Source organism: Nelumbo nucifera, chromosome 2, assembly GCF_055504915.1.
Source record: "Nelumbo nucifera cultivar China Antique chromosome 2, China Antique-T2T, whole genome shotgun sequence".
In the NCBI taxonomy this organism is placed as follows: domain Eukaryota; kingdom Viridiplantae; phylum Streptophyta; class Magnoliopsida; order Proteales; family Nelumbonaceae; genus Nelumbo; species Nelumbo nucifera.
This window is the reverse complement of record NC_142650.1, coordinates 74,998,932-75,013,563: the sequence shown is the minus strand read 5'-3', so window position 1 is coordinate 75,013,563 and position 14,632 is coordinate 74,998,932. Positions and strand designations below refer to the sequence as shown.

Sequence of the window (14,632 nt, the reverse complement as noted above, 5' to 3'; positions counted from 1 at the left end):
ATCATAAACTCTATCGGATTTTAACATGAAATCAAAACCTAAATCTGTGACCATCCCAAACCTTATAAGATTTTGATAAACGGGTCATAAGATCAGAACGTATCGGATACCGAAAAATCCCGCGAAATCCGAAATGCCAGCAGCCAGGTCGGAATTCAGAGCCTACAGGGGACATCATAGCCATTTATTGTAAATGATAATGTTAAGTTTGTAATTTCGGTGACAGCACATACTATAAAAGATGTCGCTGTTCCCATCTTAGGCACTGCCGCTGCACAGCCTGCACATAGGGGTTTTAGGGTTTTTATAGTTCCCACTCTTCCCCTTACCACCATGACTGCTCAGACGCAAGATGAGCTTCTCGCTGCTCATCTCGAACAGCAAAAGATCGATGTAAGCATCTATAGTCTCCTCTCTTTCTCCACTCTCTCATAATATCACTCGATTCCCTTCTTATTCTTTCAAATCCTTTGAGTTTTGAATCGAATACTTGGTATTTTTCTTTTGCAATGGAAGAGATATTTGAGCAAGGCTTTGTTTCCTACTTTCCTTTAGTAATTTCTTGTCGGGAATGAATCTTTAAACTAGTTCCGTGTGTAGGTTTTCAGTAACATGCTTCATATCATTGAGTAACTACAGATCGAGTAAATAATTTTTGGTGCAACTGGAGCGGTTAAGATGGGAAGCTGAAGCCCTTTAGTTGTGTTTGTTCTGAGATGGGTCTCCTTGCTCCTTGTTAGATTCAAATTATACAAACAGTGATGCAGATAAAATTTATCTATGATAGTTGGCTTTGGTTCTTTGATGTAGGAGTTGTTATATATGTGTGGGTTTGTCAAATCTATGCAATTTCAAACCATAGAGCGTTTAATTGAGTCAAACACATCTATAATCTTGTAGCGATACAACTGAACGTGGGCAATTTATGCAATTGCCAAATGATAGAGGGATTGACTAAGGGATTTTATTGTGATAGGTTATAGAGGGAGCAGTTGAAATGTGGTGAAAATACAGCTTAATGTTTAACCTAGTATGTTGGTTTCCAGGCCCGATGATTTACTAATGTTTATAATTGCTGTGCTTGTCTCTATCAGTGTTTTAAAGCTTGCCTTAGGTGCACATATGAACTATGAAGTGCATTTTAGGGAACTTGCCTTGCCTGAACCCAGGTGCACCTGGTGTCTGCCTTTTTTTTAATGTTTTTTTGGTGGCTTAACACCTTTATGTTGATTTACAGACTTCTAAATCATGTTTCATTGCTGTTTGAATGCTGGTGATTCTCACCGATCTGCTGGTAGGGATTTAAGATGCTTAACATTACACTAACTTCTTGACATAACACAACCATGAGATAAATAAAAAGATATGTTTCATTTACTAGAATTGTTCAACGCTTGAAGGACATTAATACAATCCACACACACTGAAATATTTTAACTTCGAATGCCTTATATGTTACATATATTTATTTTCATTTTATCCAGAGAGGCTTTTTTAAACATTTATTTATTTTCAAAGGTTAGGTTTGCAATTCTTATGTACTATATTTAATTTTTGTTATTTGATTTCTTTTTAAAATCTCTGCTCTTGCTTTGAAAAGGCGTGTGCCTTGTCTTTCGCCGTAGGTGCTAAAAGGCCCTTGCATTTCTTGCTTGCACTTTTAAACTATTGTGATACCCAAATATGATTGTTCTTATATGGTAATGCATTTGCGTGGTTAAAGGTAGTTTTGCATGGACATGGACATAAGACTAAGAATTGATGTTTGTCCTGGAGTATGAATTGGACCAACTGGGGGTTGCCTTATCCCAACTATATGGGGTTGCCTACATAATTCCTGTTTCGCCAAGATCTTGTAACCTCTTCAATGTGTAACGAATCACTTCTTCAATGTGCCCATACCATCTTAGTCTACACTCTCTCATTTTATTACCCATTGGAGCTGCTCCTAGGTTCCTATGGATAACTTCATTCCTAATCCTATCCTTTCTAGTTTTTCCACTCATCCCTATCCTATCTAGTTTTACATTCATCAAAAGTAAACTATTATGATAATCTTGTTTAGAAATTCTAACATTATATGCCCATGAAAAGGTCTAGAATTTTCGTTTTTGTTACTTGATTACTATTCTCAGAAAAATGGTATTCATTTTGTAAATTGGCCAGTCATTTATGCCCATATTATTGCATGCACATGAATATGGGAGTTGAAATCCATTCCGTTGCCTTCTGGGAGAAGTCAGTTTTGCATGTACTTGTCAGTTTACTTTTGTTATTCTTAATAGCATACTTCATTATTCATATAAAGAAGATGAGAAAACATGGACTTGTAGGTACATCTATGGAAAAGTGTATTCTATTAAAATAGTTTATATTTTTTGAAATCTAACAGTATATACTTGCAAAAGATGTTGCCTTTGTTACAAGTAACATTTACAAAAAAATGGCATTCATCTTGTGCATTAGTTGTTCATTTATGTCACTTCAAATAAGCTAGGAGATAAAAAGTAAATGTTATGTGGAAGTGTCCTCAAAGATTGTGTAGTTTTTGGACCCTAATCTGTTTCCAACATGGACACATTAACCATTTAGTAGATTTCATACAACTAGTTCTGTCTGTCAAATAAGCAAGTAGATAAAATAAATGTTATGTTGAAGCGTCAAGCAAGAATTCAGACTGTTGATCTGAAACTTGTCTGGCATGGACATTTTATCTATTTTGGGGAAACCATGCAACATTAGTTGGGGGGGCCTTGAGGGTGGACATTGATAAACATGTGAAGTTTTATCATTAGCTATTGTGGAGATGTTTTTGACTACAAGGAAATGGGACTGCTCTCTATTTGCTAATATCCAAGACATGGATGGATCGGTATCCTATATAATATGCTCATATCATGCTTTTCTATCTAGTTTTTCAACCATGCAACATTAGTTGGGGGGGCCTTGAGGGTGGACATTGATAAACATGTGAAGTTTTATCATTAGCTATTGTGGAGCTGTTTTTGGCTGTAAGGAAATGGGACTGCTCTCTATTTGCTAATATCCAAGACATGGATGGATCGGTATCCTATATAATATGTTCATATCATGCTTTTCTATCTAGTTTTTCAACTTTGATGTCATTTCTCAAGAGTCAACTTTTGTCTTGTCAAGTTAAATTAAATTTGTAACATGTATAGTTTTTTGTAATATAATTTGAGTTTTTGATAACTATTATAGTATAATTTGTTAAAACATACCATTTTACACATTCCGAAGTGCCCATGCAAAATCCAGTGTCATATCTGGTAAGTATAGTAAAGGGTAGGTTTGGATGATGTGGTGAGAAGCTCTACTAGGAAGGAGTGTTAAGGTCACTAACCATTCTATTATATGGTTTCCTTTTCTCTACCCTCTTTCCCTCCTTTTCCCCTTTATGTTTACTGACATTGGCATCAATGTCTTTTTTTTTTGATAAATGATTGAAAATTTATTCATGAAAATTAGAATATATTACAATACAGCCTGCCCAAAGATATTACAATACATTGGCATCAGTGTCTACATGGGTATATGCAGGCTTTGCTTTAAAAATGGTGATCCATTGTAAGGAAACTGCACTTGGAAAGTTGGTTTGATTAACAAGGGATAGCAGAGGGTGTCCTGATGTTATATTTCTTTTGTTCTCTGCATTTGATAATGCAATTATATAATTTTAGACACCAAATTTTTGTTGTCAATGTAATTGACTAATTGCATCAATTTATACTTTTCTGTTGTTTTCTACTTCAATTTGTCCTTTTCTCTTCAATACTAAAAGACAAGCTGCCAATGGGATGGTTTTTTTGAACTCTTTGAGTATCTTCACTGCAGCCTGATGAGCCTGTGGTTGAAGATGAAGACGAAGATGATGATGATGATGAAGATGACGATGACAAGGATGAAGATGATGCAGAAGGTAAAGATCTCTAATATCAAACAGTTATTTGTGGGTTCAACACCCTGTTTTTCTTGGTTGACTTGGTCTAACAGCTTAGAGTTATTAAGAGGGTGTCATCCATAGGGGTGGCAATTTGGTGGGTTTGGGTTGGGCAAACCATCTAACTAACCAACCCGTTTCTGACCCATTTAAAGAAAATTATGGGTTGGGTTAAACCCAAACCTGCCTTTACCAACCCCACCAACCTGTCCAACCCGCATCATACCAATACATTAAAAATTAAGAGGAGACTCCTGGCTGGTGATTGCCTTTGCATGCGCTTCGTAAAATTTTTATATCTGATTTGATTTACTGATCTTTCACATATTTTTAGGTGTTTTGTCACGGAGGCTAAAAGCTGGCCATCTTTTCCTTATCTCAAATGTTCTTTTCTTGCAATTTACAGGACAGCAAGAAGGAGATGCAAGCGGTAGGTCAAAGCAGAGTAGGAGTGAGAAGAAGAGTCGCAAGGCAATGGTGAAGCTCGGAATGAAGCCCATCCCAGGTGTCAGCCGTGTTACTGTCAAAAAGAGCAAGAATGTGAGTTCTTCAACAGGCCATTAAATGATCTTTCGTTCTCAAACGATCTACTTGGTCTACTTTCTACCGTCGCTTTTACTATAATCTGTTGAAATAAACATGGTTGGTTCTTCTTTTTCTTTCAGATTTTATTTGTCATCTCAAAACCAGATGTTTTTAAGAGCCCGACTTCAGACACCTATGTTGTTTTTGGGGAGGCAAAGATTGAAGACCTGAGCTCCCAATTGCAGACTCAGGCTGCGGAGCAGTTCAAGGCCCCTGATCTCAGCCATGTAATCTCCAAGCCTGAATCATCCGCCATGGCTCAGGAGGATGAAGAGGTGGACGAGACAGGTGTAGAACCCAAGGACATAGAGTTGGTAATGACACAGGCTGGAGTCTCAAGGGCGAAGGCCGTGAAGGCACTAAAGGCGGCTGATGGAGACATTGTCTCTGCCATCATGGAGTTAACAAACTAAGCAAAACCCCGCTGAATTGTGTGTCTCCATCATGCATTGAGTAAACATTTTCCTCGCTCTTTTTTACTGAATGTGTGGTCTGTTAGAAAATCCCTTTTCATTTTTGTCATTTTCCCTCACTTTTCTTGGTTTCTTGTTGTATTAGTATTCAGTGGTAAACGAAGAAAAGCGTTTTTAAATCATGGTTATTTTTCTGGTTTTCTCGTCTGTTAATTATTTTGCTGATAAATGATTGATCACATGGTTATTTTTCTGGTTTTCTCGTCTGCTAATTAGTTTTCTTCGGCCAGGGTTCTTTTTGGGTCCATTGATTTTCGTAAAAAAAATCATTGAACGTTTATTAATGATGGGGGTGAACAAGATTTTCCTAGTGAGGCCTAAATTTAACCTAATATTTCCGTCTAAAGTTCTTCCCCTTAAAAAGGAGAAAGCCCAAAGTTGAGAATGCTGGTGTAATGGAAACCTCCACCCGAGAAAGCAATCAAAATTAACATTGATGTGCCGTGGAAATAAAATGGCCAGAGCGTGTGGGGTGATTGCCAGAGGCTATGTATGTAGCTTTCGGTTATTCATTAAATGTTTCTACTTGATTAACAGTTAGGTGCCGGAGGTTATTCATTAAATAAATGTTTAGAGAGAAAAACAATAATTAAACCTTTTAATTAAGCACTACATCAGCATACAATGAATAAGCATTTCTATTAGGGGAAAAAGTTAAAACGAAGTTTCTCCCAATGGTAGTTGATAGGTATGCATAAAAATCAAGGCCTGTTTTTGCAAATTTTTATACTATCAGCGGCACCTATGTGACAGTGTTTATTGAATAAACACCCACACTTCCAAACACTGCAGTAATGTCCTCTTTGTTGGTTGCTGTCTTCCATGAATGAAGCAGAATTGATGGCATCCCAATAGTTACCCGATAGGAGAATCATCATTGAAGGTGACTCGAGGATCATGGTGGAAGGACTCATGGTTTTCAAAACCGCACTGAGCGGACCGGACGCTTGGACCGGAAAAACCGGGAATCAGTCACATGACTTGACTAGTTTCGTTTTTTCCCAATCTGTTTTTTTTTTTCCTTTTAAAATCGTTGATTGTAGTCTGCAAATCGCTGAACCGGCTAATTAACTGTTTAACGGTTTTAACCGTTTTTTAAAATTTTTATTTTTTTGTTAAAACAGACTGACCATTTGGGTCAAATGGTTGGACCGTTCAAACCGATAACCGAACCCCTGACCGGTTCGGTTTTAAAAACCATGGATGGACTAAAGGATTATAGGGTGTATCTAATACCCCATGGAATATTAGGAACACAATAGAATTGAACTACGAGATTTGCATGAATTATCAGCAACACAATAGAATTGAGCTACGAGATTTGCATGAATTATCCACACTCTCCGAGAGGCAAATCAGGCAGTTTACTGGCTCGCAGATTTCGGGCACCAAAATCAAGTGTCATCTCGTCGTTATTCAACTTTTTATTTTATTTTATTTGCTTTGCAAATGCACACACCCCACGTGGATTTTAGTTTGATGTAATTTTCCAATCTATCAAAAAAAAAAAAAAATCATCGAATTTGTGTTAAATGTGATCTGGCCTTGTTTGGTTAGTTATGATTGTATATTGCTTTCGTTAAATATAACACGGAATCTGCTGCAAAGCGAACGAGATATCATTGGCAAATTTTTCTAAGGACGATACCCTTGTGTATGCCACGAGCTGATAGGAATGGGTAGGCATTTTGTACTATATTTCTGTAATGATATCATACTATACTCGGACATAGGTAGGCATTTTGTACCATATAGGAATGGCAATGGGGCGGGGGCGGGAAGAGGTTATTCCCATGGGGACAAGGTTATTTCCATCCTGTTTCTATGGGAATCTCCATCCCTGTGGGGATTTCCATTCTCGTGATTTTTTATAATGTTAATTATTTTGTTTTTATTTTTTATTTTATTTAAAAAATAAAATAATTAAAATTTATAATCCTATTAGAAAAGATATAAATATATTCAATCATATTTTTAAAAATATTAATATATACAAACATATATACACACACATACACATACATATATATATATATATATATATATATATATATATATATATATATATATATATATATATATATATTGTGGGGATCCCATGGGGCAGGGATCGGGGTTCCCGTGGGGCAGAGAGTGCTCTCCCTGTCCTCGCCCCATCCCTCTTAATGGGGATGAAAATTTCCTCGTCTCCATCCTTACGGGAAGAAAATCATCCCCATCCTTGCCTTATTTGAAACGGATCCCCATGGGAATCAAAGAGATGGAAAAAATTGGCATCCCTAATATCATACCTATTTCAAACATTTTAAATTATAGTAAAATGGGTTTAGGTAGGCGTTCTATTTTTATACCATGTGTAATGATATTGTGTTTTGGTGAAAATCGATACAGAACGCATTTGAATACATTGATACAAGTGGGTTTAATTATACGTTTTCTATTATATCACACAGCGTATTGAATACATTGATACAGTAAAAGTAGACAGCAACTTTGCAAGATTCAAGGTCTGTATTTGACTTTTTGCTTGTTTGCTAGATGTGTAATTCTGATTTTTCCCAATGGCTTAAATTATGCTAATTGGGCCCAGGTAAGGCAGTGGTTGTGGTCTGACTTTGAGAGTCCAGAGACCAGAGGAGAATGACGGTTGGGGATGTGTTGGTGGGTTTTAAGGAGAGAGAGAGAGAGGAAGTCTTCCCCTAATGATGGGTTTAATGGGTGAGTTCTTAATTCATTACCCATATGGGTATGGAGTCCTATTTATAATGTTTGGACCTCCAAATTCTAGAATCTTCTTATAGTTTGTCTTTATCAATTTTGCCTTTATACTTTATTAATGTATACACCTTTGATTTCTACATATTTTGGAATGTTCTTACATTTTAGAAATTTCTAGCTCTTGAATTGTTTGTAAATGGTTTTGCTTAAGTTGATAACCAGCCTGAAGCAATTTAGTCTGACCCGGATTTATGCCGGGTCGGCCTGACTAATGTATTTATATAAATCCACTTACATTATCCCCCTACTTAATAACAGTGAAAGGAGAGTGCTGGTTCGGGATGTATTGGTGGTTTTTTGGGAATGGGAGAGAGAAGAGAGGGGGAGGAGAGAGAAAATGTGGATATCCTCTTCCTAATATTGGGTTTAATGGGTGGGTTGTTAACTTGGTTCCCATATGGATATGGGTATAGGCCTTATTTATAGTGTTTGGACCTTCATATTTTGGAATCTTCTTATATTTTGTCTTTATCAAATTTGCCCTTATACTTTATTAATGCACATGCCTTTAGTTTCTATTCTTGAATGTTCTTAAATGCTGTAATTTTAGAAAGTTCTAGCTCTTGAGTTCTTTGTAAGACTCTCTTACATAGTCTTACACTCTAGTGATCTTACTCTTTTGCTCTCACATCACAATTCATCTCACTACTCAACTCAGCTTTTCCAACTCCATCATTTAGTTACTAACTTGAGTGTTGAAGAATCTCTTCCCGGGAATCCACCTCAGGGCCTTTGACCATTACTGTGTTCGTAGGTTGCCATAAGTCTTCAGCTTGTCTACCTTATCTTTGCTACATCTTGGAGTAATAACAAATTGGTGCCTTGTGGGAATCAAATGAAAAGCTCATCTTACCAACATCACATGACTTAGCGACCATGGCTCTTAAGACATAATCCACCAACATCCACACTCAAAGGGGGAGGAGTCTCATAGAACCAGCCCCAAGCCATTACTTCAGAGTAATTTAAGTTTTCCAACACCAAGTTGAGGACCTTGTTGCCATGATGTGAGGTGCCACATTCCCCCTTCCCCCTCAACCAACAGCCATGCAAGGGCAAGAGCAGAAGGTCAGAGATGCCAACCCATTGACACGAGGACAGGAGCAATCCTCCCAACATCTAGAGCAGTTTGCCCACTTCTCTAAGGAGTTCAAATATGCCCCCACAGAGTGTGCCCAAAAAATGTCCCACAACACATACCAACCGTGTATTGGGAACATCTCCCAATGACAAGTACAGGAGATGTTCTCAATGCGCGCTAAGATGTGCACGTGGGGCGTTTTTGGGGCACACTCTGTGGGGGGGGGGGGGGATGTGAACTCCTGCTCTAAGTACCTTCCTCGCAATCCAAAATCCAAGATTTGCCTAGTCCAGGCATTTGAAGGCAGAGCCAAGGTTGGTTAGGGATATACAAAGTGTCTACTCTCTGAATTGCATGGAACAAGTTATTCAAACATTCCTTAACCACCACTTGCCATATTGTGGAGTATGCCAACTCCATTGTGGCATTACTGGCACAAGAAAGTAGGGATCTCTTATCCTTTCAAGATAAGATGCAAAAACAATTGAAGATCTCATAAGCATTTCTCAAGGAATCTAGAATTATGTCTATGCTTGTGCCCTCAGACAACCTTAGACTATACTCTCTCATGTTTTGGTCCTTTGCACTGAATGTATTTGTCTTTCTATATCCTCAAAGCTGAACTAAAGTATTGAATATTTCTAGTTTCTCTTTGTAGAGAGACTGGGCCGAATGGGCCCTAGCCCATTACTATCTTTTTGATTAGTTATTTCTTGTTATTAGTTCTTAATGGGCCTTTAACCCTTTTTTATGGTTTCTAAGTATGCTGATGAGGTGGATGCCTAGTTAAGGGTAGACTTGTAATTTATGTAATCTAAGCAAGATTAATAAAAGATTAGAGTGGAGAAAGAGGAGACTATCGAACTCCTTTCTCCCTTCTTCTCCATTCTTTCTTCTTCCTCTTGTTGTCTTCTTCTTCTTCTCTTTCTCTTCTACCTTAATTTGAAATATTTTCACTATTTTTTATTGGTTTGAATCACATCTTGGTATCAGAGCAGGTCTTCTTTTATTTTCTTCTTTTCTTTTCCCATACACCTTCCGATTAGAAGTGTATGGAGTGATAAGTTGTTGATTATTAAGAGAACTTGTATGCCTAGTTGGTAGAGGGCTTGGAGAGTCAGAATCTAGTTGTAAACTGCCAAGAAAGTGGGGCTGCTGATTTTTTGCCCAAAAACCTAGCTGATTAGAGAGTTTCCAGTTATGGGTTGAAGAGATAGTTTGGGTGTGGTGCTCAAGGCTTGGAGGGTTCCTTTTGATCTCCAAAAGTGGGCGGTTGCAATTGGAAGAAGTTTGAGAAGCTTTGGTTGGAACAACTACTTCTTCTCTCTTTCTCCTTAGAGGCCAAGTACAATGGTACCCTAGTTTTGGGATTTTTAAGTGTTGGGCTAACCTCAATTAAGTCTATAAAGCTTGAAAATCTTGTATTTTGATTTTCGTTTGATCAATAGAGCAATCTGGAAGTGAGATAAAGCAGATCTCAGTGTCGGGGGTTGGTTCCGTAGATTCCTTTTTGACAGGAGTAACTACAATCAAACTTGACGGAACAAATTATTTATCTTGGGCACAATCTATAAAAATTCATGTTTATAGTAGAGGTAAACTAGGGTTTCTCACAGGTAGTAAGGTAAAACTAGAAGAGACTGATCCTATATATGAGAAATGGATGCAGGATAACTAAATAGTAATTGGATGGTTGGTAAATTCTATGTAGCCCCACATAAGTCAATATTATCTTTGGATGACTTCAGTTAAGGAAATTTGGGATAGTGTTATAGAAACATACTCTCAGAAATTAAATGCTAAAAGGGCTTACAAACTGAAGAATGATGTGAAAAATCTGAAACAGGGGGAAAAGAGTGTAGCTGTTTACTACTCAATGTTGGAGTCTCTATGGTAGGAGATTGATGTTATGGAAGCAGTTGTATGGGAGAGCACCAAGGATGTAGAGACATTTAGGAAATTTGTGAAAAGGAACAGAGTATTTGAGTTTCTTACAAGACTTAACCTTGAATTTGATATTATAAGCGAAAATATTCTGGCCAATGATGAAGTAACACTTGCTCAGGCATATTCCATGGTGAACAGTGGAGGGAGTAGGCAATAGGTACAGATGTAGGGTCCACCACCTTTTGAACATTTTGCACATGCTAGGATAAAACCAAAGGGGACAATTAAGAAGAAAGAGGTGATATGTGAATACTGCAAGAAGCCAAAACATACTAAGGGTACTTATTGGAAACTTCATCCAGATCTTCTCCTAGATAGGTTTCTGAACAACAACAACTTTAAGAAAGGTGGTTAGTCTAGAAAGCCCAAGAATGCAAATGTTGCTACAACATCTGAAGGTGGTAATAAAGAAAGTGAAGAGAAATTTGTTGTGGAGAAACTGGCAGTAGTGAAGGCATAATTTGAGAGATATGGGAGGTTAATTAATCACCTGGAGACTATTGTTGCAGCTTCCTCCTTAAGCAACACCTCTTCATCTGCATTTGCCCATTTAGGTATTCGTGTTTCTACAAATCATGCTACAACCTTAGGTAATCGTAGAATTCCTTGGATTATAGATTCTAGTGCATCAGACCATATAACCAACATATCTAACATTTTTTGTTCATATCAGTTCCTCTCTAGTAGAGAGAAGAATTCCCTTGCCGATGGGTCTCTTGCTCCTATCTCTAGCAAAGGGAATATTTGAACCTCTAACTCCCTTATTTTATCATTTTTCCTTCATGTTCTCAAACTTAACACTAATATTTTATTTGTTAGTAGCTTAGTTAAACCAATGAATTGCAGTGTAACATTATTTCCTATTCATTGTGTTTTTCAAGACTTGACAACTCAGAGGACAATTGGGAGTGGCCATGAGGCGAATGTAATATATTTGTTTGATACCTCTGATCGAAGTCCTGGACCACCTAGTGGAGTAGATTTAGAGTCTATTTCATCAGAGTCAGTTGATAGAGTCATGTTATGCTTGAGATTTGGTCATTTGTCTTTTTCAACTTTGAGTCATTTGTTTCTAGAAATGTTTAAGGGAATATCCCTATCGAGTCTTCATTGTGAGTCATGTGAACTTGCAAAACATTGTAGACAATCTCTTTCAGTGAGTAATAAAAGATCAGTTTCTCCTTTCCATATTGTACACTATGATGTATGGGGGCCATATCATTTATCTACTATGGAGGGTTACAAGTATTTTATCATTTTCATTGATGATTTTTCTTATTACACTTGGATTTACCTTATGAGATCCCAAGATGAAGCGCCAAATATTGCACAAAAATTTCATTAACTTATTCTTACCCAATTTAATACTTGAATCAAAATATTCCGATCTGACAATACAAAAGAATATTTTGGAAAGAGTCTTTCCTCCTACTTTGATACCTTTGGAGTCATTCATCAGAGTTCTTATTCCTACGCCCCACAACAAAATGGAGTGGTGGAAGAACTGACATGTGATTGAGGTTGCGAGGAGCCTCCATTTTGCTTTTCTTGTTCCTGTTAAGTTTTGGGGGGATGCTATTCTTACAGCTACATACTTGATAAACCGGATGCCTTCCCGAGTTCTAGGTTTTAAAACTCCACTTAGGCTCCTATTTCCAAATGAGGATCTCTTCCCTCTTCTTCTCTGAGTGTTTGGGTATACCTGTTATGTTCACAATCATCAGAGACATAAGTTTGAGCCTAAAGCACACAAGTGTGTCTTCTTGGGATATGCCTCCACACAAAAGGGGCATTATTGTTTTGATCCAGTAGTGGCACTCCCTTTGTTTTCAGAGATGTCACATTTTCCGAGTCTATTCCTTTCTTTAGTACTTCTCCTGAGGGGGAGCATTCAGAGGAGTTGTTTTCTATATCACCATCTATCCCTCTTCCAATTCCTATTGAGTCTTCTATTGGGTCTTCCTCTCAAGTTCCTGCTCCCCCTTCTCCTCTTACTCATCTTCTCACATTTCCTTCCCATCCTATTCTCCATAGGTGGTACCAGAGACAGACTCAAGGATATACAAGTTGTTTCCACACATTCAGATGAGCTTCTTGCAACTCCCATCTCTATTGAGGTAGCAGATCAACCCCCTTCTACCTCTGACGCCTTCCTTGACCTTGATCTTCCTATTGCTCTTCGCAAGGGCAAATGAAAGTGTACAACTCATTGCATTTTCAAACACTTATCTTATAGCCTCTTTTCCCCTACCTACTATTCCTTTCTTGCTTCTGTTTCTACACATGTGATTCTTAGATCTGTCCTAGAAGCCTTATCCAAAACAAAATGGAGGGGTGCCATGATGACTGAATTAGATGCTTTGCATAAGAATAATACTTGGAAATTGTGGATTTGCCTAAGGGAAAGGAACTGGTTGGTTGTAAATGGATATTAACTATCAAGTATCATTTGGATGGTACTATTAAAAGATTTAAAGCCCATTTAGTTGCTAAAGGGTACACTCAGATGTATGGTATTGATTATTTGGAGACTTTTGCTCCAATAGCCAAAATGACTTCAATTCAAGTTTTGCTATCTTTAGTTGTTACATTTGATTGGGAATTTTATCAATTTGATGAAGTTGCTAAAGGGTACACTCAGATGTATGGTATTGATTACTTGGAGACTTTTTCTCCAATAGCCAAAATGACTTCAGTTTAAGTTTTGCTATCTTTAGTCATTACATTTTATTAGGAACTTCATCAATTTGATGTTAAAAATGATTTTTTGAATGGGGACCTACATGAAGAGGTCTATATGTCTTTACCTCCAGGGGTGTGTGGGAAGGATATGCAAGGAAAAGTCTATAAGTTGAAGAAGTCTCTTTATGGCCTTAAGCAATCTCCTAGAGCTTGGTTTGTCAAATTTTGGGCTACCCTTGTTACTTTTGGGTACGCACAAACTTAATCTGATCATACCCTGTTTGTTAAGAGGAGGGATTCCCTAGTGACCCTTCTAATTGTCTATGTTGATGATATTGTTGTTACTGGTAATGATACTCAGGAAGTCACTCATCTCAAAAGATTTCTTAACAGTGAGTTTGAGATCAAAGACTTGTGTGACCTCAGATATTCTTTAGGAATTGAAGTTGCCAGGTTTAAGGATGGTATCTTCATATCTCAACGTAAGTATGTTCTTGATCTTCTTACAGAGACTGGAAAATTGGGTGCTCGATTAGCTTCCACCCCTATAGACCTAAATCATAAGTTGTAAGCTACTGATGATGAACTATTGACTAATAGGGGAGTGTTCTAGAGACTGGTTGGGAATTTATTATATCTTTGCATGACTTGATCAGATATTTCCTATGTAGTTAGTATAATTAGTCAGTTCATGCATTCTCCTAGAGATACACATTTAGCAGCTACTGAAAGGGTTTTGTGTTGACTGATAGGGGAGTGTTCTAGAGACTGGTTGGAAATTTATTATATCTTTGCATGACTCGACCAAATATTTCCTATGTAGTTAGTATAATACTGAAAGGGTTTTGTGTTATCTGAAAGGGACTTTAGGGAAATGTATCTTGTTTTCTAAGCATGAACACATGAACTTGGAAGCATACACTAATGCTGATTGGGCTGGATGTATTGATGATAGGAGGTCTAGTTCAGGTTACTGTACTATGGTGATTGGGAACATTGTATCATTGAGGAGTAAAAAATAATTTGTAGTGGCCAAATCTTTGACCGAAGCAAAGTATAGGGCAATGGCACATGGAGTTTCAGAACTTCTGTGGTTGAGATCACTTTTAGAAGAATTGGGTATTT

General features: G+C 37.4%; 1 protein-coding gene across 1 annotated transcript; it reads left to right on the top strand.

Moving 5' to 3' along the window:
* The first annotated feature begins 238 nt into the window (after positions 1-238).
* LOC104604183 (nascent polypeptide-associated complex subunit alpha-like protein 1) lies at positions 239-5,172 on the top strand. Its single transcript, XM_010268449.3, has 4 exons — positions 239-393; positions 3,856-3,940; positions 4,368-4,501; positions 4,627-5,172. The coding sequence occupies exons 1-4, from the start codon at positions 334-336 to the stop codon at positions 4,957-4,959; spliced, it is 612 nt and encodes a 203-aa protein (XP_010266751.1). The 5' UTR covers positions 239-333; the 3' UTR covers positions 4,960-5,172.
* Positions 5,173-14,632: the final 9,460 nt, after the last annotated feature.

Bases quoted from the DNA above. Each gene is read 5' to 3' on its own strand.
- LOC104604183 (XM_010268449.3), top strand. From the start codon at position 334: ATGACTGCTCAGACGCAAGATGAGCTTCTCGCTGCTCATCTCGAACAG. The intron at 394-3,855 runs GTAAGCATCTAT...TCTTCACTGCAG, and splicing joins TCGAACAGCAAAAGATCGAT to CCTGATGAGCCTGTGGTTGA. The intron at 4,502-4,626 runs GTGAGTTCTTCA...TTTTTCTTTCAG, and splicing joins CTGTCAAAAAGAGCAAGAAT to ATTTTATTTGTCATCTCAAA.